The sequence below is a fragment of the Microcebus murinus genome, chromosome 19, assembly GCF_040939455.1.
Source record: "Microcebus murinus isolate Inina chromosome 19, M.murinus_Inina_mat1.0, whole genome shotgun sequence".
NCBI lineage: Eukaryota > Metazoa > Chordata > Mammalia > Primates > Cheirogaleidae > Microcebus > Microcebus murinus.
The window spans coordinates 8,389,170-8,412,598 of NC_134122.1; the positions used below are offsets into that span (position 1 = coordinate 8,389,170).

At 51.8% G+C, this 23,429-nt stretch overlaps 1 protein-coding gene across 1 annotated transcript in view; it reads right to left on the reverse strand.

The window, feature by feature from the left end:
• Nucleotides 1–218: 218 nt before the first annotated feature.
• Nucleotides 219–23,429, reverse strand: part of EMP2 (epithelial membrane protein 2) — a 40,915-nt gene continuing 17,704 nt past the window's right edge. The window contains exons 2-5 of the mRNA XM_012785060.3: nt 13,558–13,713; nt 10,915–11,005; nt 7,116–7,262; nt 219–3,671 (exon numbers count right to left, since the gene is read on the reverse strand). Of these exons, the coding sequence (XP_012640514.1) occupies nt 3,484–3,671; nt 7,116–7,262; nt 10,915–11,005; nt 13,558–13,635 (504 nt within the window). The 5' untranslated portion in view covers nt 13,636–13,713 and the 3' untranslated portion in view covers nt 219–3,483. The remainder of the gene's footprint in view (nt 3,672–7,115; nt 7,263–10,914; nt 11,006–13,557; nt 13,714–23,429) is intronic.

The following is a 23,429-nucleotide window of genomic DNA, read 5'->3' on the forward strand; positions in this document are numbered from 1 at the left end:
GACTGGGTTAAACATGAACCGCTGGATTCCTTAGCCCAGTAAGACATGGAGAAGTGAGAAGGTCTGATGACAAGCTGTCACTCACCAATTGCTCGCTGCAGAAACGGCACGTTCCTATCTCGGTGAGACACCCGCCAACCCTGTGCCCCCCAGCATGGCTGCGCTCGCCCCTGGAGGTTCTCACGGTTGGGAACACTACAATCTTTTGCTCTGGGCAATTTGGTTTTAAGCTTTATTTTTCATGTACAGTTTCAGATTATACAAAACATAGAAAATGGACTGCTTTAAAGGCACATTAAGTAGAAAGAGTCTAACTACCCTGAAATCCCAATTGCCCCCCAAACTAAGATTCGAAATTCACCTCTAGGCCTTCCCCTACAGTTTCCCCGCCACCAAAGAATTGTCCAACTGGCACTGTTGCGCGTGACCTTTGAACTGTTAGCGGGTTTAGAAATCCGCACCCCCGCCGCAGCCCAGACAGGTTTTAAACTGCGACACAGCTTCTGTGCAGGCCGCCGGGCTGAGCGTGCGCACACGCAGGCTCGGAGTTCCAGGCTCCTCCGCCTTCGCTGGACGCAGAGCGTCCCGGGACCCCGGCCTGTTCGCGGGGACACGCACACGGGGCCGCGGGCCGCGGCAGGGCGCGTGGGAGCGGGAGGCCTCCGGGTTCACGCAGAGCGACGGACAACTCAAGCATGCTCCAGACTCGCTTGTACAGAGACCCAAAATCATTTTAATGCGAATAACAACATGAGTTAGTCCAGCGCCATCACACACAGCCCCTCGAGGAAAGAATCACAGTACTTGGCAAAAATGTCGTAAGATGCGCAGACTACAGTCCCTTCCGATTCAGTGGGTGTCAGTGTTCTGTTTGGTCCTGACATTCGCTTCCTGGATGTCTCGGCTAACGTGGTCATCGTCGTTCTTGAGCAACTGATGACAAAGCACCAGTGGGGGCTGAATCTACCTGTGGGTGAGGAGGAGGGAAGTCTTCTCCCTGCTGTCACCGTCTCTTTCCGTCTTCCCAGATAGATGCATGTCACACGGCGGGGAAGAGGCATCGCTCATGTCCCCAAATAATAAACCTTGTGTCACGGCCGGATGTGGGCACTGAATGCCGTGGATTCAGTGGCGGCCGGCCGCAGGGTCATGTCAGATGGCATTCGAGCCAGGCACTCGCGGAGCCCTGAAGGCTTCTGTGAAGGGAATTCGTGCGTGGCTTGGGGGCTAGGCCTTCCAGATCTCTGGTTCTAAGGTGTTCTGTCTGTTTCCGCTGTGACCACCAAAAAAATCATAGAAAGTTTCAAGGGAACTTTAGACCCAGCTTCCCCGTGAGGCTCACGTCGCATCCCGCAAGCTCCGGGGTGGCACCTACGCTCTCGCTCACAGCGAGATGCCTAACGATGGTTTTCCATCGAGGCAGGAGGTGGCCATTCGTCCCGTCTCGGGCCCCACGTCACCCTGTACCGGGCTGGTGGCCTCGCCATGGGGAGGAGGGCCTGTCTCAGAGACTGCACACTCCAGGCGGACCGGGAGGGGATCCGGGTTTGCTCACCCCTGTATTTTCAGAGCCTCGCGTGGTGCCTCACAAACTAAACAGTCACACTATTTGTTGAAAAGACACGAATGAATGAATGAATGAGTGAATGAATGGATGGATGGATGGATGGATGGAAAAACCCAATCCTGCACTGAAGAGGTATTCTCGGCGGCCCTAGAGCGCCTGCAACCAGACGCCTGCGCGGCAAACCCGCGCTCCACTTGGCAGGAGTGCAAAAGGGTTTCCGTAGCACGGGCTCCCACCCCCGTCCCGGGCACCTCGCAGCGCCATGCTCAGAACGCGAGCAGGGAAAGACGCTGCGGTGCACAGAGCTTCTATCGCAGAACGTTTCCGGGGCGGCCCCGAAAGACAAGCCCCCCCAAAGCCCGATTTCTCAGCCCAGCCTCGGAACCACCCAGGCGCTGCCGCGGCAGCCTCTCCCGAGTGGCGCTGGCCCCCCTAAAGCCCGAGAGCCCGGCTCTGTGAGCCCCCGCCCGGGCGTGTTTCCTGGATGCGAGGCGGACAGGCCCTGCCCCACTAACGGCATCGGCCGCACCGAGCGGGCCGCGTCTGCGCCGGCCTGCCCGCCTCCAGGAGCCTTTACGGTCCGCCGCACGAAGCAGCGCCCCTCCCGGGCTTGCGGCCTCTGTTCCGAATTCGTGGTGGTGTTCTTTGCACACTCCATCAGTGTGCAGTTAGTTTTCCTAACTGGTTTTTAATCTGTCTCCTCTGCTAGGCTATGAGCCCCCAAGAGGAGAGAGATTATCTCCAGACGGTGGCCCCTGTGCCTGGCACATGGCGAGCCAGCCAGGATTTATTACGTTGATGAATGAATGAATGAATGAATGGTGGGTGGGCCCTCTGAGGCTCTAGAAACAGGGGTCAGAGGCCAGCAGCCTTAGAACACAGGGCAGCAAGAGGGCTTCTGAGCCCGGCTGTCTGGCTGTTGGCTCAGCCTGGGACGGGAGCTGGGAGGCCCAGATGTAAACAGCTGTGGTGATGGAGGCCGAGGCTGCTGCTCTGGGGGCTGGACCCACCTCCCCATCTCGGGGTGACACGATCTCGAGCATTTATGAGGCGGCTCTGCTCGCCTGGCCCAGGCAGGGACCGTGGTCTCCAACTCTAAAGCATCTAAGCGTCACCCAAAGAGCATGTTAGAAATGCGGATTCCTGGGCTCCATCCCTGAAGACTGATTCTGCAGGTCTGCAGAGGGGCCCTGCCACCTGCATTTTAAAAGGTGCTGTAAGGCATCATGTGGTGAGACTTTTTGCCTCACGGGGAGTCTAAATCTGCCGCCCAGGTTAAGGGTCACCGTCCCCAAGGCCAGCAGGTGGCTGCTGCCAGCAAATTTGGATGGGTCTTTTCTGACCAGCCGTTTGCAAGAGGATTGGGCTCTGGTTTGGATGGGGACAGCATGCCAGGGCGACACTGCTTCTCATGTGGCCCGACTTGGGCTAAACACCTAGGGAGACTGTCATCCCTCACCTGGGCCCCTCCGCACCCCCCTTCCACCACTGGCAGGTTTGGGAAGGGAAGCTCAGGTGAGGCGGGGCCCGGCCGAAACCTACAGGAAGGATGTCCCCCCGCAGAGACCTGGCTTCCTCGGTCTCTCGTCTCACCCCGTCACGCCCCGCGGCTAAGAAACTCGCCGCTGAGCGTTGCTGGACTTGAGCGTTGCTGGGTTTTTGCCTTGGCCTTGCTGAGGCTTTCGAGCGGGCAGCGGCCCTGAATGCCGGCTTCACAGTCCGTCCTCTGATCTCAAGAATGCAAAAACTCTTCTCTCTTTTTTCTTTTTTTTTCTTTCTTTTTCTTTTTTTGTTTTTTTTTTTTTTGGCTTTTAAAGGAAACAATATGTTTGCTAGAAAAACCACAAAAAAAATATGATTATATACAAAACGGTTATCTGAATGTGGGTTCCGTGCGGCAGCAAAGGCGACCGGCTCTACTTGCGCTTCCTCAGTATCAGGTACATCATGCCGCTGACGAAGGTGAAGGCGAAGGCCACCCACGCCAGGATGAAGGAGTAGCCATATCTGCCTCCCGAGCTCTCGGGGTAGAACTGCTGGTTTTGGCTGTGAAGTTCTTCGCGCCTGTCTGTATAGATGGAAGCCGCAATCATGACGCACAGGCCTGTGGGGAGGAAACCAGACTTTGTTTTTTGTTGTTTGAGACAGAGTCTCTCTCTGCCAACGGGGCTAGAGTGCCGTGGTGTCAGCCTAGCTCACAGCAACCTCAAACTCCTGGGCTCAAGCGATCCTCCTGCCTCAGCCTCCCGAGTAGCTGGGACTACAGGCGTGCGCCACCATGCCCGGCTAATTTTCCTTTTTTTTTTTTTTTTTAAACTAGAGATAGGGTCTCGCTCTTGCTCAGGCTGGTCTCAAACTCCTGACCTCAAGCAATCCTCCTGTTTCAGCCTCCCTGAGTGCTAGGATTACAAGCATGAGCCACTGCACCTGGCTGAAAAATCAGAGTTTGAATAAATCATGGACCACAGTGCACCCCAGGTACCTGAGGGGCATATGGCTGGAGTTAAAGACAAACTTAAGCTTTTATTATTAATAGACATTTATTTCACTCTATTGGAAAAATTGCAACTAATAGTTTGTGAGGGAACATTGCCACCTACCCTGTAGCTATTTCGCTTCCCATTCTTGCTGAGCCGAGTTTTGTTTGGACAGCCAAGTACCCAACTTGGAGGATAAGCATAGTTAGTCTACACCAGGGGTCAATAACCTTGCCCTGTGTAGGGCCAGATAATAACCTGTGTAGGGCTTTTGTGGGCCATCCTCACAAATACTCAACTCTGACGTTGCAGTGACAGCAGCCACAGATAATACGTAAATGAAAGGCTGTGGCTGTGTTCCAATAAAATTTTATTTACAGAAACATGTGGCAGGTCAGATCTGGCCCATGGGCCATAGTTTGCCAACCCTTCCCCTGCCAATCTGGTTCCTGTTTACTAGTCGTAGTTTGTGGATCAGTACGTGCCCCGGTTCTGGCCACAGAAAATCTTTCAGTGAAAAATATTCCTGGAAAGAGAGAGAGATGAAGGAAGAGAAAACTTTCTATAATTGCTCTACTTCCCCTTGCTTACTGCTTTAGATACTATCAGGGCAGGATGGAATGGCTGGAGCTACAGCAGCCTTTTTGGAGCCATGAAGGGGTTATCACTGACCCTCTAAAGATGACGGAATAAATGGATGGAAAGAGCAGAAGTAAGTTCCAAATGCCAATGGACTGCCAAACTAGCTCTGGCACCTTCCACCTCCAGGATACTGATTACGTAAAAACATAACCATCTTTTTGGCTGAAGTCGTGTTAATTGGATTTTCTCTTACGTGAAGCCAAAAGCATCCTAACTGAAACAGTCCCAATATTCACAGTCATCAGTGCCAGCACAAGGGTAAATAGTCTGACTTTCCCTGGGGGGCCTACCCTTCTCCTGGCAGGCAGTTTTGGTGGAGTGTCTGTCAGGTGCCCAGATCTTCTCTGGCCGGGGATCGAGTGCATAGGACGATCTCCGCCAATCAGACTCTCGTTCCTAGAAACGTGGATCTAGACCAAGTCACGCTGCTGGAGTTCCTTGATTCCGACAGCATCTCCCCTAAGCGATTACCTGGCACTCACTGGTGCCTGCAGCCTCTTTCCAAGACCTGTTTTTTCAGCTATTCCTTTGATTCTTGCAAAGGACCCCAGAGTCCCATCTCTGACTTGAGTTAGAGTATCTGTTGCTTGCACCTAAAATCCCTGACTGATCAGGCATCCAAATACTGTGCAGGCTTGGGGCATCATGGGAGGGACAGGTCCCTGGACCAGAAAATGCCCAGAGGAGTCGAGGAGAAGCGGGTGTTATGGAAGGGAAAGGGGAGATGTGACTATCGTATTAAAATACGGGAATGTTCTTGTATACACACACAAACAGGTTGAGGTCATCAGTCTTGACTAAGTGGCCTTACAGACAAACAGACACATGTAGACAGCAACAGAAATGAACTTCATGTAATCCTAGCACTCTGGGAGGCTGAGGCGGGTGGATTGCTCAAGGTCAGGAGTTCGAAACCAGCCTGAGCAAGAGCGAGACCCCGTCTCTACTATAAATAGAAAGAAATTAATTGGCCAACTGATATATATAGAAAAAATTAGCCGGGCACGGTGGTGCATGCCTGTAGTCCCAGCTACTTGGGAGGCTGAGGCAGGAGGATCGCTTGAGCCCAGGAGTTTGAGGTTGCTGTGAGCTAGGCTGACGCCACGGCACTCACTCTAGCCTGGGCAACAAAGCGAGACTCTGTCTCAAAAAAAAAAAAAACAAAAAAAGAAAAAAAAAATGAACTTCAGTTAGTAACTCCACAAGGCCCACCCCCGCATGCATGCTAAGTGACAGGATTCGACTGCCTCTCCTGGGAGGAGTGGGGGGTGTCTACACCTCTAACCGGGAGATAGAGGCAGTAGAGGAGGGGGTTGCAGACACTTCCTCACTGGGGTCCCTGGGCAAGTCTCGTGCCCTCTCTTGGCCTCATTTGGTTTGGGTCACTGCTCTCAAATGCTCGGCTCATGGATGGGAGCTCAAATCCCGGGGTCCTAACCTGGCCGACTCTGATTCGAAGGGTCAGGGCGGGGGGGCCCCGGGGTCCTGCACTTTAGAAAGGTCCCTAAAGAGGGACTGTCACGGACATGGGACTCTCAAGATCAGGTGACCTTTTAGAGTCCTTCCCACGTGAAAACACTTCCATTGTCTGCCTGTGCCCGGAAGGGGGGTGCCCTGGGCGTCCAGTGACAGTGTGTGTGGGGGGGAACACGCTGTGTGTAACCCACCAGCCCACTGTGCCCCAGACCGAGGGTTTCCCGGGATATGAGGCTTTCAGTTTAAAACAGAGACAGTCCCAGGCGAACTGGAACAAGCTGTCACCCAGTATGCTGGTGACACGCCCCGGGGGACCATCCCGAGGGACTTGGCTCCAGACGACCAGGTTTGTTGCCTTCGTCAAGCTACCTGTTCATTCCCGGTGTAGAAAGCCACGCAAGGGGCTTTGCGCCCCTGGAAAGCTTAAACGGGCACTGAGGAACAGTAACGATCACGGCGTAGCTTCTTCCTCTGCTCTCAGCCCTGCTAAGGCTCCTAAGCAGAGAAAAGTGCTCCGAGACACCTGCTTTCTCCAAACGCCTCCAGGACTGAGGCCGTGTCTCCTTCATCTCTGTCTCCGGCTGCCTGCACACGCCTGGCCCAGCGTGGAGCTCCGGTCCCCCGCCTGCCTCAGGCCTGTGGGTGGCGTCCCACCGGTGGGTTTAGGACAAGGACGCCACATTCTCGCCATGGCCTACAAGCCCCGGGGAACTGGCCCTACCTGCCAGCTCTGGGCCACCTCCCCCTGCACCCCCCACGTCCACACTCCAGGCACCAACTCCTACACACCCTACAGAGCCCAGCCCCGGCTCCCGGACGCCTTCCCGGACCCCCTAACTAAATCCGAACTGCCGGGTGTAAGACGTCCTGTCGCAGCGCGGCGGCCAACTGCTTTCTGACTTTGCCGGCCGCCCTCCTCCTGGCGCCCCCCCGGGCGCGGCCGCCGTACTCACAGGACATGAGCTGGATGATGGACGTCAGGACGAACCGCTCCCCCTGCTTGAGGCGGAAGAGCTGGAAGAGGAAGATGAGGAAGGCGATGCAGCAGAGGGTGGTGGACAGGATCATGGTGGCCTGGACGGCCTGCAGCGTGGTGTACCCTGCGGGCAGAGAGCGAGGGCGCACGGCTGAGCGCCACGGCCGGCCGGCACCTCGCGGTGCACGGTGACCGCCGCGCCAGCTCCGGAGTGGGGACGGCAGGAGCCAAACGGGCCGGGGGCCGGGCTGCCGTCTACACGGTCTGAGCACGAGGGCAGCCACGGAGTCTTCCAGAGCCCCCACTCCGGCGTCTGCCGTGCACCTGACCAGACGATCGCAGCTTCCTTATCTGGAAAACGCAGCAGGAACCACCTGCTCCTGGTCCCGGCTCCCAAAGGCGAGGCTCGAGGACGGGGGATTCTTTTAGAGTGCAAATCCCCGGGGCTCCAGCCTGGTGGACTCTGAGTCCAGAAGTCAGGGTGGGGGCCTGGGGGTCTGCACCTTAGAAAGGTCCCCAGAGGGACTGCCATGGACTCAGGGCTCAGGGGACCCAGTGGCCTTCTGCAACTGCTCTGGGGACTCCACAGCAGCCTGGAAGCACCACGGGGATGACCTTTGTGGTCACACCCTAGGGAAAGAAGGGGTGTTCCTTTCAGATCAGCCTTAACAGAGATTGGGGTGTGAGGGTTTGGGGCTCAGCACAGGGAGGATTCAGTGGAGAAGGGAGAATTTCTGGGGTGAGCGTGTCACGTGGGGAGGAAGGACACAGCTGAAGCTATGCTCCGGTGGCGCGGAGAAGAAGACAAGCACGGGGACTGCAGTGACCTTCGTGGGCCTCAGTTTCCACACCTGTAAAATGGGACTGCTCACAGCTTCCCCCTCACCAGGCCGGGAAGGGGGAGTAAACTCATCTGTGTAAGGCTTTAGAGGGTGCCGGCAAAGACAGAGTCCTGTGTACGAGCTGGATGTTGTCACCAGGATGCAGATAAAAGACCGGGTCAAGGGACAGTGCCCAAGTTGCACAGGAAACGTAAGGACAAACCCTTTTTTTTGTTTGTTTGCAATTTTGCCTGAAACCGACTGGAGGGAGCACAACTTGTAAGGTCCTCATGAAACGTCTAGAGCGGTGGACCTTAATTCATTCTGGCTGCACAGTAGGGTCGCTGGCAGAGCACCTGGCCCCTCCTCAACTCTTTACCCAGACCCGTCTGTGCACCACATGACCCCGGTGGGCTGACGTCCAAGAACAGGCGGAAGTAAACTGCAGTGACAGAAGTCAGAGGCGGCTGCCCTGGGGGCAGGGGATGGTGGCAGCTGAGTGGCGAGGGGACCAGGGAACTTCTCAGGTGTGTTGGGAATGTTCTCGATCTTGTTTTGCTTGGCGGGTACAAGGGTGTTCATACAATTGTCAAAACTCATCAATCTGAGCCCTTAAAGAAGTGTGCACGTCCTTGTGTGTAAATTATAACCCCATTAAAAAAAACAAAAACAGTCCCACCAGGCTCCAGCAAGATGAAATAAATCAGAATGTTGGGCACTGAGCCCAGATATTGGGGGTTTGCAAAGCCACCCAGGGAATTCCAACGTGGGGCCAAAGTTGTGACTCTCCGGCTCAGAGCGGTACTTCCCCAATTTGCCCAATTTCAGGAATGACCAGGATGCTTGTTAAAAAATGCAGATACCTAGGCTCCTTCCATCCCCGTCCTCCAGAAATTCTGCTACCGTCATCCTGCGGTGGGCACCAGAAATGTGTATGTTTAGCAACAGGCGGCTCATATGATGGCGAACATAGAAAACACGGCTTTGGGGGAAAAGTCAGACACGTGTTCTTAGACAGGGATTCTCAACGCTGGGAGGTGGGTGCAGAAAGTGCCCGTGAGATTAGTGTTTGAGGGACCCAGTGAGGGCGGGAAAAAGCAAAACCTCACTTAACCGAGGGCTGTTCACTTTGCTTTGTTTACATTCTTCTAAGGACCTCAAGGAGGAGTTCTCAACTTGGGGCTTTAGTATTCTCAAAACACCCACTAATATTTCGGTTTTGGTTGTTTGTTTTGTTTACTAATGTGGAAAGAACCCCAAACAAGCTCACAACCTTCAGGAGGTAAGTGTGTCTGCCCAGACTTCAGTAACACCATTTGGTTTTCAAGCTAGTTTTTCTAAAAGCAAGCGACACTAGTTAGTTTATCATGTACGGTAAGGATGCAAAGTTACCTTTAAAAACAATTTATGTAAGGGAAAAGTGAGCTATTTTAAAAAGTAGGGGTCAGCAAACTTTTTCAGTAAAGGGCTAGACAGAAAATATTTTAGGCTTTGTGGACAGTACATTCTCTTGTCAAATGTCCTTTTTTTTAAAAAAAAATTTGTTTTGGTTTGGGGTTTTTGTGTTTTTTTTAAAGCTACTCTTTAAAAACGCAAAAACTGTTCTCAGCTCAAGGGCCAAACAAAAACAGGCATTGGGCTGAATTTGGCCGGTTGTTTACCAGCCCCTGTTTTAAAGAAAATAACAAGTAAATAATCCCACATGGAGGACGTGGAACACGGACAGAGGCCGGGAAACACGGCCACGGCGCACGGCGAGCCCTCCCAGCCGGCCACACACGCCGGCCACAGCTGGCCTTTGCAGAGGACGACAAGAACGCTGTTCCCGGGGCCAGGGGTTAGAGCGACAGGTAAACAGACGAGAGGGAGTGAGTGCTGGTTGTGTCCGTGCTTAAGGGCGCAGGCTTTGGAGTTGGCCGCATCGAGACTGGAATCCTGGCTCCATCATTTGCTCCTTGGATAACTTCACTGTTCCGTGCCTCAGTTTCCCCATGTTCAAATGGGGCCTATGGTCCCTGCCTGACAGGGCTATCGGAGATCACATATGTAAAGGTCTTGGACCCGCACCCGCAGTAAACCTTCCGCAAATGGTGCCTTCTATCGGAACTTTTGCTGCCTTTATTACAAATGTCGTTATTGGGTGCACAGTGAGACTTGGGGACCCAGGGAGTAGGGCCCCTTGCTCCCCAAAGAGAGCTGTCATCTTTGGCAAACAAACACAAAGACAGCATGCCCAGTTACATTTGAATATCAGATAAACAACAAACAGTTTTTAGCATAAGTATATCCCATGCGATATTTGGGACACATTCATACTAAAAACGTACCTGTTGTTTATCTAAAATACCCAATTTAACGGGGCACCCTGCATGTCCCCAGGCAACTGGGACCCCAAAGTGTCTCTTGTTCCTTGAGGGAGAAAAGAACCATTCATTCCACGATGAAGGAGAGTGGCTGGTGTGTGTTTAAGGGGGATTTTCTGTACTTCAAAGCCCCCTCACACGTTTTAGCTCATTTCAAGAGGCGGGAAGGCAGGGGCGCAGTCACTGGCTCCACCTTACAACTGAGGACGTGGACAGAGACCTGCCCAAGGCGCCCTCTCGCAGCTCCTATGGGTCCCGACCGCAGGGTGGGGAGACAACGTGACCGGGGGTGAGTGACAGCCGCTGAGCCTGGGCAGAGGCAGGGCTGGGATCAACCAGGCGGGGAGAGGGAACCCCACGTGGCAGCTGGAGCCGTGGGAAGGCTGAGAAGGGAACCTCTGCTTTGCCAAGGGGCAGAAGGCAGAAGGGAAGGGACGAAGCCCAGCTCAGCTGGGGCGGGTCCCCTCTGCGCCCCCCCAGGCCCGCCCTGCGAGCGCAGGAGAGGTGAGCAGTCGGGGACCCCGAAGAACTCAGTCCCCAATCTTCCTTTCGCACTCGGGGCTCCCGGCTGGCTGCGTCCACTCCCACTCACCTTCAAAGGTGTCGTTGACCTCCGTGCAGTTGGTGGCGTTGAGGCACACTCTCCAGACATCCGCAAAGAACTCCTCTCCTACCCACCAGGCCTGTGGCGTGGGACGGAAGCAGAGAGAGGCCGTCTGCCCGTTAGCGGGGCCCACCTGACTGCTGGGAGGCACGAGGCCCGCCAGGAAGTGTCGCACACCCAGGGGCTCACGCCTCGCCAGGTTCACTCGCAGAGTCTGCCTTGGGAGGGCTGGGTGGGCCTGGGAGTCTGCACTTCTAACCAGCTCCCGGCCATGCCCTGACGCTGGGTGTGGGAAAGAGAGGAGCCTGGGCTGGCGGTCATTAAGGAGATGGTCGTCAAGTCCCCCCCACCCCAGGACTCGGGGCGATGTGGGGGCAGAGTTAGAAAACGATGCAGCTGCAAAGTCGTGGAAACAGCCCAGGTGCCCATCAGTACATGAGTGGATCAATAAAATGTGGCATATGTACACCATGGAGTACTATTCAGCTCTAAGAAACAATGGTGACGTAGCACCTCTTGTATATTCCTGGATAGAGCTGGAACCCATTCTACTAAGTGAAGTATCCCAAGAATGGAAAAACCGGCACCACATGTACTCACCAGCAAACTGGTATTAACGGATCAACACCTAAGTGGACACATAGGAACTACATTTATCGGGTGTTGGGCGGGTGGGAGTGGGGGAGGAGGGGATGGGCATATACACACCTAATGAGTGCTATGCGCACCATCTGGGGGATGGACACGCTTGAAGCTCTGACTCGAGGGGAGAGGGAGGACATGGGCAATATACATAACCTTAACATTTGTGCCCCCATAATATGCTGAAATAAAAAAAAAAAAAAGAAAACGATGCAGTCTAGGGGGGAACGCCAGGATAGACGGAATTGACCAGGCAGGACCTTCCTGCCTGCAGCCTAAATGCATTCGTTTCCCTCGGGGCTGCCGGGCTCCTTTCCGCCTGCACCACCCAAGACGCTCCTCCCTCTACTCTCCACCCTCCCCAAGACTGGCCCCCACCCCCTCCATCCGGTCAGCAGACACTCACTGAGCTCCCAGTACATGCCAGCGACAACGCCAAGGACAATTCCAAACGCACAATGACACAATGAACACCGCCAGACTCGCTGATGGGCGGAAGAGTCCGCCTGCATCTTCTCAGCAGGTGCCACGATGACAGGAACACCCCGGGGGTGCCCGACAGGACTCGGCACCTGCGTTTTCTGCCCCGAATGTCTGTCTATCCCTCTCACTAAGGCTGGGACCTTTTCGGGATCCCAAAGGACTGGATGCAAGAAATGGAAAAAGGAGATTCTAAAAGAACATTCGATACCACCTATTTCACAGACGGTGGGCGCTCTGGATGGTGGGGTCCGAATTCTTTAACCCGCAGCATCGATGTCATCCCTGCCCAGGCCCCTCACAGCAGCTCGGCAGGAACCTCCAGAACCCAAATGCAATCACTGCGCTCATCTCCCCTGGCCGGATCCAGGACCGGGAGCCTCTGGGACGGTTCAAATCCCGGCTCTGCCGCTTCCTGCAGCGTAAACTCCACCACGTGCCCAGACTGGACTCGCATGTAAAGCAGCACACAGGGAGAGTCCCTGCCTGGTCCGGTCGGAGTGAGGCTCACAGGAGATGGAGCATATGGAAGGGCTCACACAGGCCCTGGCCACAGTAATGGCTCCCTACGTGACAGGTGCTACCTACTGTCGTGAGGATTACTCAAAAGGAGTCCTGCGTGCAGGCAGGGTTGGTGGCCACTCACACGGGGCACTTTTTGACTTTCTGAGCAACGCTGCCCCTTCAGTGCCTCTGCAGTCTGAAATTATCAGGACGGAAGCCAGGTCTTTGGACCCGCACACGGGCCATAGAGCAGCTCTGTTGAAAAGCGCCGTTTCCTGCCTGGAGGGATGTTAATCTATGCCGAAGGGTTATTTATCAAATACGTTCCTGCCATATGGCCTCGAGCTGGACACTAAAGAAAAGAGCCACGTGTAGAGTCTGGAAAGTTCCAAGCATGAGCTCCGCTGGGGAGGGCATGGCCAGGTGGGCTCCCGACAAGGGATCGGAGCTGGTAAGGAGGTTGTCAGGGGAGGAGGGCAGAGGTCACCTGGAGAGGGTCATCCTGGGGACCTGGGGCAGTGGCCCTCAGCAGAGGGTGATCTTGCTGCCCTCGGGACGTTTGGCAATGTCTGAAGACATTTGTGGTTGTCACGACTAGAGGCGGGGGTGCTACCAGCATCTAGAGGGTCAAGGCCAGGGAGGTGTTAAACCTCCAACAGTGGCACAGGAAGGACCGTCCAGCCCAAAATGACCAGGGTGGCGAGGCTGACACCACTGGTCTAGAGGACAGCTGCATCCACGCAACATCCTTGGAGAGCTCCCTAGAGCCAGGCTCTTGGCGGGGAATCGGAGAGAGAGGACAGGGGTCCCTGCCCTCCAGAACCTGCCATCTGAACCTGCCCATGGGACACCCCAGAAGTCCCCTATTTAGGACAAGAGTCCTCAGTCCTGGGTTCAGGAGACGGGACAACCCCAAGTCACGAGCACCTTGGCAGGGTTCTCGCCCTGCTTCTACCGACTCCAGGACGCAGAGTCTCGGTGACGTCCGGCAGGAGGGGCACTCACATTATCAATGGTGGCGATGAACAGCAGGGCGGCGGAGGTGATGTGGAAGAGGATGATGAAAGCCAGAAGCACCAACATTGTCACGGGGCGGGGCGAGAAGTCACGTGCAAAGTCCAGAGAGGGATGTGCTGAAGAGCGTGAGAGAGAGGTTCAGATCTGTCAACGACAAAACAAGATTAAAAATAAAAATATGCAAATGTTAGGCCAGGCACGGGGGCTCACGCCTGTAATCCCAACACTCTGGGAGGCCAAGGTGGGAGGATCACTTGAGGCCAGGAGTTTGAGACCAGCCTGGGCAACACAGAGAGACCGCACCTCTACAAAAAAATACTTTAAAAATTAGCCAGGTGTGGTGGTGCGTGCCTGTAGTCCCAACTACTGCAGAAGATAAGGTGGGAGGACGGCTTGAGCCCAGGAGTCCCAAGTCACAGTGAGCTATGATCACGCCACTGCACTCCAGCCTGGGCCACAGCGGGAGTGCTTGTCTCTGAGAGAAAATTTAAAAAATCAAATTTTAGAGGTGTTTAGAAAATAGAAAACAGCTCTCGTCATCTTTCTTCACCTGGAGACTTTATTGCACAAAAAAGTCTGGCATGAAGAGCTATTTATTGTTAGATCCAAACATTAAATATTTCTTGTGGAGGAGGAGGGGTGAGGACCCATTAAAATCCCTAATTCAGAGAAGCATCGTGTCTTTGAAGCACACCGCGGGCACCGGTCAGGAAGGAGGAGCCGTGTGTGTGCTGACATGTTCCTGATGCCATGCCCCAGAAACTCCTCGTTTGAGGACTCTGTCAGAGTCCCAGCTTCATAACAAAGCAAAAATGATCACAATACAAAAGTATTTCCTGAAGATCTGACCATGCATAAAATTAATCCCCACTCAAACACCCCTCCTCTCAATATTTATCCCCATTTGAACAACACTGGACCCCAAAATACAAATGCAATGCGTGGCAGACAGTTGCCATTTCATTTCCTCTATCTGATCACATAAGAAGACTACATTTCCCAGATGCCCTTGTAGTCAGGTTGGGCCATTGTGACTAATTCTGACCAACAGGGACAGAATTGCACAGCACATCCGTTTCCGGGGGAAGCATGGGAGAGCAGGTGTGAGTTCTCCACACTTCCTCCCCTTGAGGAAGTAGCTGGGCATGGTGCAGACACAATACCTTAAACCTTCACACCTTGGATAGATGTTACGATTAAGAAATAAGCCTTTATAGACCAGCAGTTACTTGTTAAAAAAAGAAATAAGCCTTTGGATGTTAAACCACTGAGATTTCGGGGTAACTTTTTTACTTTGGTAGGACAGTTTGAATAATATACAACAGGAAGTGACTGCAAAGTGAAATTGGAAATCTTGCAAAAGAACTAGAATTCTACCAAGTTGACGAAAGTGACACTGCAGGACTATTCAAAAGGCACCAAAGACATTAACACACGAGGATTTGTCTGAGCGAGTTCAAAATAAAAGAGGAAAAAAGTTGAATGTGGATGAGGTAATAAAAGAAGAAAAGAAAAAGCATTCAAAAGAATTATTTGAACATTAAAGGATCAAAAGTCACACATGGGAACACTGAGGAAACCTTTGACCATTTTTTACAAACATGATCTTGGTTGATGAAACTGAAATGTCAAGTGAAGGTGTCTTATCAATCTGGTTGGCAGAGTGCAACCAAACGAATGCTTTGTTCACTCCAATAACTGCAGCCAGATATTATTACTAAAATTTTGTAGAAAACAAAATTAATTGTTAGTTTCACTTTTTAAAGTACAGTTCAAATCAGATTGTCTATACCATGATGAAATTTTAGCCTCAGTTTTTTTTTTTGAGACAGTCTCACTGTGTTTCCCGGGCTAGAGTGCCGTTGCATCAGCCTAGCTCACAGCAACCTCAAACTCCTGGGCTCAAGCAATCCGATTTCCTCAGCCTCCCGAGTAGCTGGGACTACAGGCATGCGCCACCATGCCCGGCTAATTTTTTCTACATATATTAGTTGGCCAATTAATTTGTTTCTATTTTTAGTAGAGACGGGGTCTCGCTCTTGCTCAGGCTGAGCTTGAACTCCTGAGCTCAAATGATCTGCCCACCTGAGCCTCCCAGAGTGCTAGGATTACAGGTGTGAGCCACTGCGCCCGGCCTAACCCCAGTTTTAAATGGATTGATACATGCATGTGCGCGCACATACACATACACACACACACACACACACACACATTCTCTGAACTACTTGAGAGTAAGCTGCCTAACCCATACTTCTTTATATCTAAATATTTTAGTGTGTATTTCTGAAAAACAAAGACATTTTCTTACATAACCACAGTATGATAATCATAATGGAGACATTTAACATGATACGATATTATTATCCCATTGACAGTCTATTTTCAAATTTCTCCAATTATCCCAATAACATCCCATTTCACTTTCCTCTTTCCTGGCTCACGATCCAATCCGAGATGACGCATTGCATTGTGTCATGTCTCCTTCCCTACAGAACGGGTCCTCAGCCTTGCTTTGCTCCTGGTGACGTGGATAGCATTGGAGTATTGACTTTTATTTTGTAGAATGCTCCTCAAATTTGTGTTTGATGTTTCCTCCTGACTTGACTCAGGTTATGTTTTTTTTTTTTTTACAAGAATGCAAGAATGTAAGCCATGTGTCCTCAGTGTACCCCACTGGGAGGCACAGTCTGGTGACGCTAACTTTGATCACTTGGTTACCGCCTGCCAGATTCTTTCACTGCACATTTTCCCTTTCTAATTAAAAAATAATTTGTAGGGGGTGATATTTTTGTTGTGGTAAAATACACAGAATATAAGATTTACCATTAGGGACACTTACTGCATTCAGTGTTGTACATCCATCACCACCATGTAGTTCTAGAACATTTCATCGCCCCAAAAGGATACTGTGTACCCATTAAGCAGTCACTTCCCACTCTCCCCTCTCCCTAGCCCCTGGCAACAACTAATATGCCTTCTGCCTCCAAAGATGTGCCTATTCTGAATATTTAATATAAATGGAAGCATACAATATGTAGCCTTTTGTGTCTGTCTGCTTTCACTGAGCATAATGTTTCCAAGGTGCATCCACGTTGTAGCATTTGTGGGGAGGTATTTTGAAATAATGTAAAGATCCTGTCTCTCATGAAACTTTCACCCTAACAGTTTGAGCATCCACTGATATTTCTGAAATAGGATCATTTAAAATAGCCTTTTTCTGGTATGGACTCGCACCCCTCCTCTAGCGGACAGGCACTGCACAAACCTGCCGCCCTTTCCCTGCCAGCTCTGCTCTCCGAACCTGCTCGTTCCGACCCCGCTACTCCCTCACGGGACTGACCAGTGCCTGTGGGCTCTCACAGGGGCCCCTCCTGGGGGGGATGAGCCAGGAGCTGTGTGGCTGCAGAACTCAGTCTGGGAGGCCCCGGCTGCAATTCTGTGCATCACCCCTTGGAAGAACCCAATGAACCAGTTCAGAGATTCTTCCAATTCTTTTAAAAAGGACAAATTCCCCTTTGTTTAGTCCTGCGTCATTCTTAGCAGCCATCATATGCTGCCTCCAAATAGATGCATCTCTTTTCTTTTCTTTTTTTCCCTCCTCTCAAATACATGCATTTCTGACCTCAGGGGAAAAAAGGCTTGTGTACCATGCTGAATGCCACGTTACTTTAATATCAGCTGGAATGCCAGAATGCCAGCTTCATCAGGGCCACAAACTCTGGGGTGATAATGGCTTCATGTATTGTCCAGCTCAGATGACGCAAATGCATAGGGACACATAACTGAAACTTTCTAGAAAAGAAAAAAAAAAAAAAAAGGGCTTTAACCCATTCTTCTCCAAAGCGTGCAATTCAAATGTTCTAAGGCATGATTTTGGATGGTGCTTTGCTAGAGCATTAACACTGAATCACATAGACAGAAAGTCCTCACTCCAATCCTTCTAAATCCACCAAGAAAAAAGACTCAGTTTGGCGCTAGTCTGTCTCTAATACTTGCCAATTTCTTTTTCACAAAAAGAAAAAGCAGATCTTTGGTTAGGCCATAGTTTGTAGCTAGAATTTAGTAACTTTTTTTTTTTTTATGAGACAGTCTCACTCTGTTGCCCAGGCTAGAGTGCCGTGGCGTCAGCCTAGCTCACAGCAACCTCAAACTCTCGGGCTCAAGCGATCCTCCTGCCTCAGCCTCCCCAGTAGCTGGGACAACAGGCATGCACCACCATGCCCGGCTAATTTTTTCTATATATTTTTAGTTGTCCAGCTAATTTCTTTCTATTTATAGTAGAGGTGGGGTCTCGCTCTTGCTCAGGCTGGTTTCGAACTCCTGACCTGAGCAATCCGCCCGCCTCGGCCTCCCAGAGTGCTAGGATTACAGGCGTGAGCCACCGCGCCCGGCCAGGTTGTTTCTTTTTATAGGAATACTATTTATAATAGTGATTTAAAATATCCTTTTAAAATAAGTTTGTTAAGTTTTAAGCATGAGTCATTTAAGAAAAAATGTTATGTCAGGAAAAAGGCCAGGTGGTCCTGTGATAGCAAAAATCCTGGGGGTGGTTCTCAAACGCCTGATGCCTGGGAGGCGCTGCTTTAAGCCCTGGGAATGTTTCCAGTCGGGTCCAGACGTCAGGAATAGGCTCCTGCACAGAAAGGGGTCAGTTTTTATAGGACATCCAGTGAGGTCGTGAGTCCAGTGTAAGGGAAAGCTCTGGGGACACACAAAGGTGCCCCAAGATTGGTTTGAACCACTGGCCATCCAGAAAAAGCAGGGGACAGAGGAGTAAATGTCACCTCCTTAGTACCCTCCCATGACGACACCTGGAATTCAGATCTCCAGGAAAAAAACAAGATAAGGGTAAATCAATTACAAGACTTATGAACCCAGGACACTGCTGGGGACCCCACCAGAGGGCTCTGGGGGAAGTCATTCATACGTAGGGGAATCCCATGCATCTTTAAGAAGGAATAAAAATGACACTTCACTCCTGCACCTCTATACCCTCTCTGCCACCACCCCTCATGCCAGTGTCCCACTGTCTTCCTAGAGGCAGCCACTCTTCTCGGCCTTCTGTGTAAGCTGCCAGAGACACCTGTTAGGGGGAACGCTTATTCCCCACTCCCCACGTTTCCGTGTGGAGGGAGCAACACTACGGTAACACTCCTGACCTCAGTGCAGCGCTCTGCCCTTCCCCATACTTCCTCCCTCTGCTAGTGAGTGGTGTGTCTGCTCCTCCCAGAGCCCCCGTTTCTTTTGGCTGGAGGCGCCCGGGGATACTGGGGGGGGGCAGGTGTGTGTAGCTGGGAGCTCCAGCAAGCTCCTTTGGCCACAAGTCCAAGCCCCTTCCTCGAATCTAGCTTTTCTAATAATATCCCTCCAAGATCGTTCTTTTCCCCGTGTATGTGAATCCTCCTCGTTCTTAGAATGGCTGCCTGGTGTTCCTTTGTGTGGCTGTGGCACGGTTACTTAACTAGTCCCCTATCGGTAGGCATTTAGACACTTCCGGACTTTCTGCTACGCCATGCTACCCTGTCAATGAACATCCTTGCACTTATTTTTTTTTGCATGTTGCATTAGTATATCGAAGGACAGATTCCTAGTGGTGGAGGCGCTGAGTCAAAGACTATGCTTATTTAATTTATTTTACTTGTAGGTTTTTTTTTTTGGTTTTTTTTTTTTGAGACAGAGTCTCGCTTTGTTGCCCAGGCTAGAGTGAGTGCCGTGGTGTCAGTCTAGCTCACAGCAACCTCAATCTCCTGGGCTCAAGCAATCCTGCTGCCTCAGCCTCCCGAGTAGCTGGGACTACAGGCATGTGCCACCATGCCCGGCTAGTTTTTTCTATATGTATTAGTTGGCCAATTAATTTCTTTCTATTTATAGTAGAGACAGGGTCTCGCTCTTGCTCAGGCTGGTTTCGAACTCCTGACCTCGAGCAATCTGCCCGCCTCGGCCTCCCAGAGAGCTAGGATTACAGGCGTGAGCCACTGCGCCCGGCCTTGGCCAATTAATTTCTTTCTATTTTTAGTAGAGACGGGGTCTCGCTCTTGCTCAGGCTCATTTTGAACTCCTAACCTCGAGCATCCCTCCCGCCTCGGCCTCCTAGAGTGCTAGGATTACAGGCGTGAGCCACCGTGCCCGGCCTTACTTGTAGTTTTTAAAATTTAATTTAATTTACTGCAAAGCATACAGACACTGTACCCTGCCCTCTCTGGTGACACTAAGGAACAAACAACTCCCTGGGCTGCACGTTGGATGAAGCCTGGCCCACCAAACCCAAAGTGGCATCGGAATTAATCCTTGCCATTCACAAAAATGTATTTTCCCTTCAAAACACATGACACTGAATGCGATCCGTCTCCTTCCTCTGTCCCCCTTGTCCTTGCAAACTTCGGTGCTCTGCCGCCTTAGCTGCACTGGCCCTGTCTCAATTCCACACTCACTTGGCTCACTGGCACCGTCTAGGTCTCAGTTCAAACCTCCCCTCCTCCGAGAAGTGTCCCTGACCATCCGACGCGAAGTAGCCATGCCCCCTTCCGGCATAATCCACCCCACCCCCTACTTTATTTTCCTTGGAGGACTTGCACAGTCTGAAAGCATCTTATTCGTTCACTTGTCTATTGTTTATCTCCCCCTCTGACAGCTATTTGCTATCTCTTTACAGTTCTAGAATGCAGAACCGTAAAGGCCCTTGGAAAACTCAAAGCCCTGATTGTCCAGAGGCAGCAACGGAGGCCTGGTGGGGCTGAGACTTGCTCCCACCTCACAGCGAAGCAGGAACAAGGCCAGGACTAGAACGGGGTCTTCTGGCCCCTTTCCAGTCGCCCTTTCTATCTCGGTGGGAAGGCCCATGCAATCTTTCATGAGCTAGCAACCATTTCCCCAAAGCCTCTGTCACATTCAAGCACAATGTTAGCGGTACAATACAAACCACATTGTTTTTCCTTTTGCCAATTTATTTAGGAGCTGAGCAGAACATGCTAAAAGGCCACCCGGGTTTGGGCATTTACCTACCTGAAGGTCGGAAACTGCACTACATGAGTAGTTACTGTCCAGAAATCCAAGTCCTACAATTTGCAGAAATTGTCTTTTAAAAATGTTTTGATCTACACACTACATGTGATGATTTTTTAAAAAGAGATAATAGAACCAAAAGGTGCATGATGAAAGACCACGTCCTTTTGCCTTCCGCAGTCCTGCTCCCTGGAAACAATCACTTTTAACCGTTTCAGCTATTTCTATTCCCACCATCTCTCCACATTTATAGAAAATATCCGTGCACTTCTATTTCCCAACTAATTTATCATTATTATTAGAACTTTCTGCTTTGGGAAAAGTTCTCTCACCATCATTTGCCCTCAGTCTTCCTCCTCCCATCATCCCCATACAGTCTAAACTGAGATCCATAATTGTCATTTACATCACCACCATGTAAATATCGTACACTGCAGAGCCAGATAGTATACTATTATTGTTCTTTTTCCTTGAAAAACTCTTCTTTTCCCTAGAATTTCTAGTTGCCTTCCTTCCTTCCTTCTTTTCTTTCTGTGGTCCCATCTATTTTCCACATTTCTTCAGTTCTTACCAAATTTTTTATAGTTCCAAGTCTTCTGTTCTAGAACCCCCAAAGCAAGGCAAATGCGCGGTTTCAGTTACAAGCCTGTGCACATTCTCCAGCCAGTCGCTCTCCCAACTCTGCCCGCCCCTGCTCTCTGCCATGTGCAGCCTCAGCAGCTGCTGCTGTCCCAGGACAAGAAGGACAAGCAATCCACGCATGACATTCTTCGGGGAAGATAGCACATTCGTTCCTAACAGTGGTCAGGGAACTGGGGGCCGGCATAACTCCAAGATGGGTAGGAGGTAAAGCAGATCTGTGGGGAAGGGGTGCCCAGGAGGGTCATCGCAGGAGAAAAGGAGACTCACCATGATTAAAGGTCAAGTTGCAGTTTACAGAGTACGTCTTGCATTGGGGCTTCATGTCGACCGTATGAAGCTGGCAGAGCAAAGGTATCAGCATCTCTCTTTTACAGACGAGAAACCTGAGGCCCCCAAAGGCTCTGAGGCTAAAACCTTTGTGACTTGCCAAAGTTCACAGGTCTATGACACCAATCCCTGGTTTTCCAATTCCAAATACAAGGCATTTTTCTCCTACTCTTTTCCCCACTCATATGCCGAGGGCCTAATTAAAACCACACGGCAGCCTAATTAAAATCAGGCAAGAGGGCACAAGGCAGCGTTAAATCATCTTTGTGTCTTTTACCTTTGGCTGCATTTCTCTCGAGTTCCGTGCCAGGCAGGAGGGACTGTGGAGGCACCTTCTCTCTACACCGGCCCATTAGCTAAAGTTGAGATATGACTGAGTTATAACTAAAAAAGGGCCTCATTCCATCTTCATTTGCACCAAAACCAGGGTTTCTCGCATTTTGCATCCTATTAGCTCACTGGCCAAGCTGAAGCATTTGCTGTCTTTATAGATCTACTTTGAGATTGGTTTGGCTTATGAATAGAGTTTTCGCTTGATATCTAAAAGGAATCACGCAAACATGGGAGGATGTTTTCTAAATGTATTGAAGTGTAATCTCCTTTCCATCCAGAAACTAGGCTGGGCTCACGGAGTGCAATAAGTTGCCTGGACACCCCAACCTTGGTTCAGGTGCATGGTAGGTACCATGGAAACTGTCTTTACTCCTCATCCTATGAAATACCCATAAAAATAATACACACAACACAGGATATCAGGACTTGAGATTTAAAAAAAAAAAATTTCTAAAAGGGAAAGCCACCCATAACTGGGGTAGGAGAAGCAGCACGTGGACTTCCCCAAGCAGCAACCAGCATCCTCCGGGCCTCAGAACCGCAGAGAGCAGGCGGAGGGGGAGGAGGGAGAGGGCGGAGGGAGGGGCGTGGCACCGGGCGCGATGGGCGGGGCTATGCAAATTATGCTGGTGGAATGGAACGTTTGTGGCTCAGCGCATTTTGCTTTCTAAAGGTTGACGGGAAGAGGGACTGTGCCCACAGAAATGCCCACCCCGACCTCAGATAACAAACAAACACACCGAGGACTGCCATCTCCTTGCTGTGTCCCATAGAGCGGCTGTTCTTCTCTGCCTCAGTCCGGTGTTCCCTTACTGTGTGTGTGTGTGTGTTGCACGCCTAGCCTGGGTGTGCAGAAACACACAAACATCCTGGAGTCTCCCCGGCCCACCCTCCCCCAGAAGCAACACTTGCCCTTGACGGTGGAACATCGCCATCAGCGCCTTGCGGGAGAACAAAATGCCACGGGACCCGCCCACGGACAGCGTAAGGGGCCACTCCTGTCTTCTCTTCTTCCTAAAAGCACAAATGTCCACCCCGGGAGCCCCAGGCCCTGCTTGCTGTTGCCAAAAGGAACCGGCTCCGGCGCGCGCTTCTTCCCTTGGAGGAAGAACGCGCTGGTAGGATGCCCGCCGGTCCGCCCGGCCCCATCCCCACCCTCAGGAGTTCTTCCTGCACTTTAGACCGCGCACGCTCAGCCGGAGCAGGAGCCTGGTCCGGGAATTGTAGGCGAGATGCAACCGTGAGGTGTGGAAACTGTCAGCACAGACCTGAGACGTGTGCGCCCGCAGGTCCGGGTGTCGGGGCGCACACGTCCGCCCCCGCCTCGCTCGGAAGGCCGGGAGGCTCCGGCGCGGGACCCTGCGCGAGGCCGCTGCACAGCACTGGCGGCTCGACCCCGGCTGGCCGGAGCCCAGGCCCCTCCCACTGCCCACGGGACTCCGGGGGGACAGTGGCTCTGGCAGAGGTCAGCTCAGCCTCCTGCCCTGGCATCTGGACGCCCGCCAGCTGGGAAGATCCGGGCGGCCGAGACGCCCCGGGACGGCGGGAGCCAATTA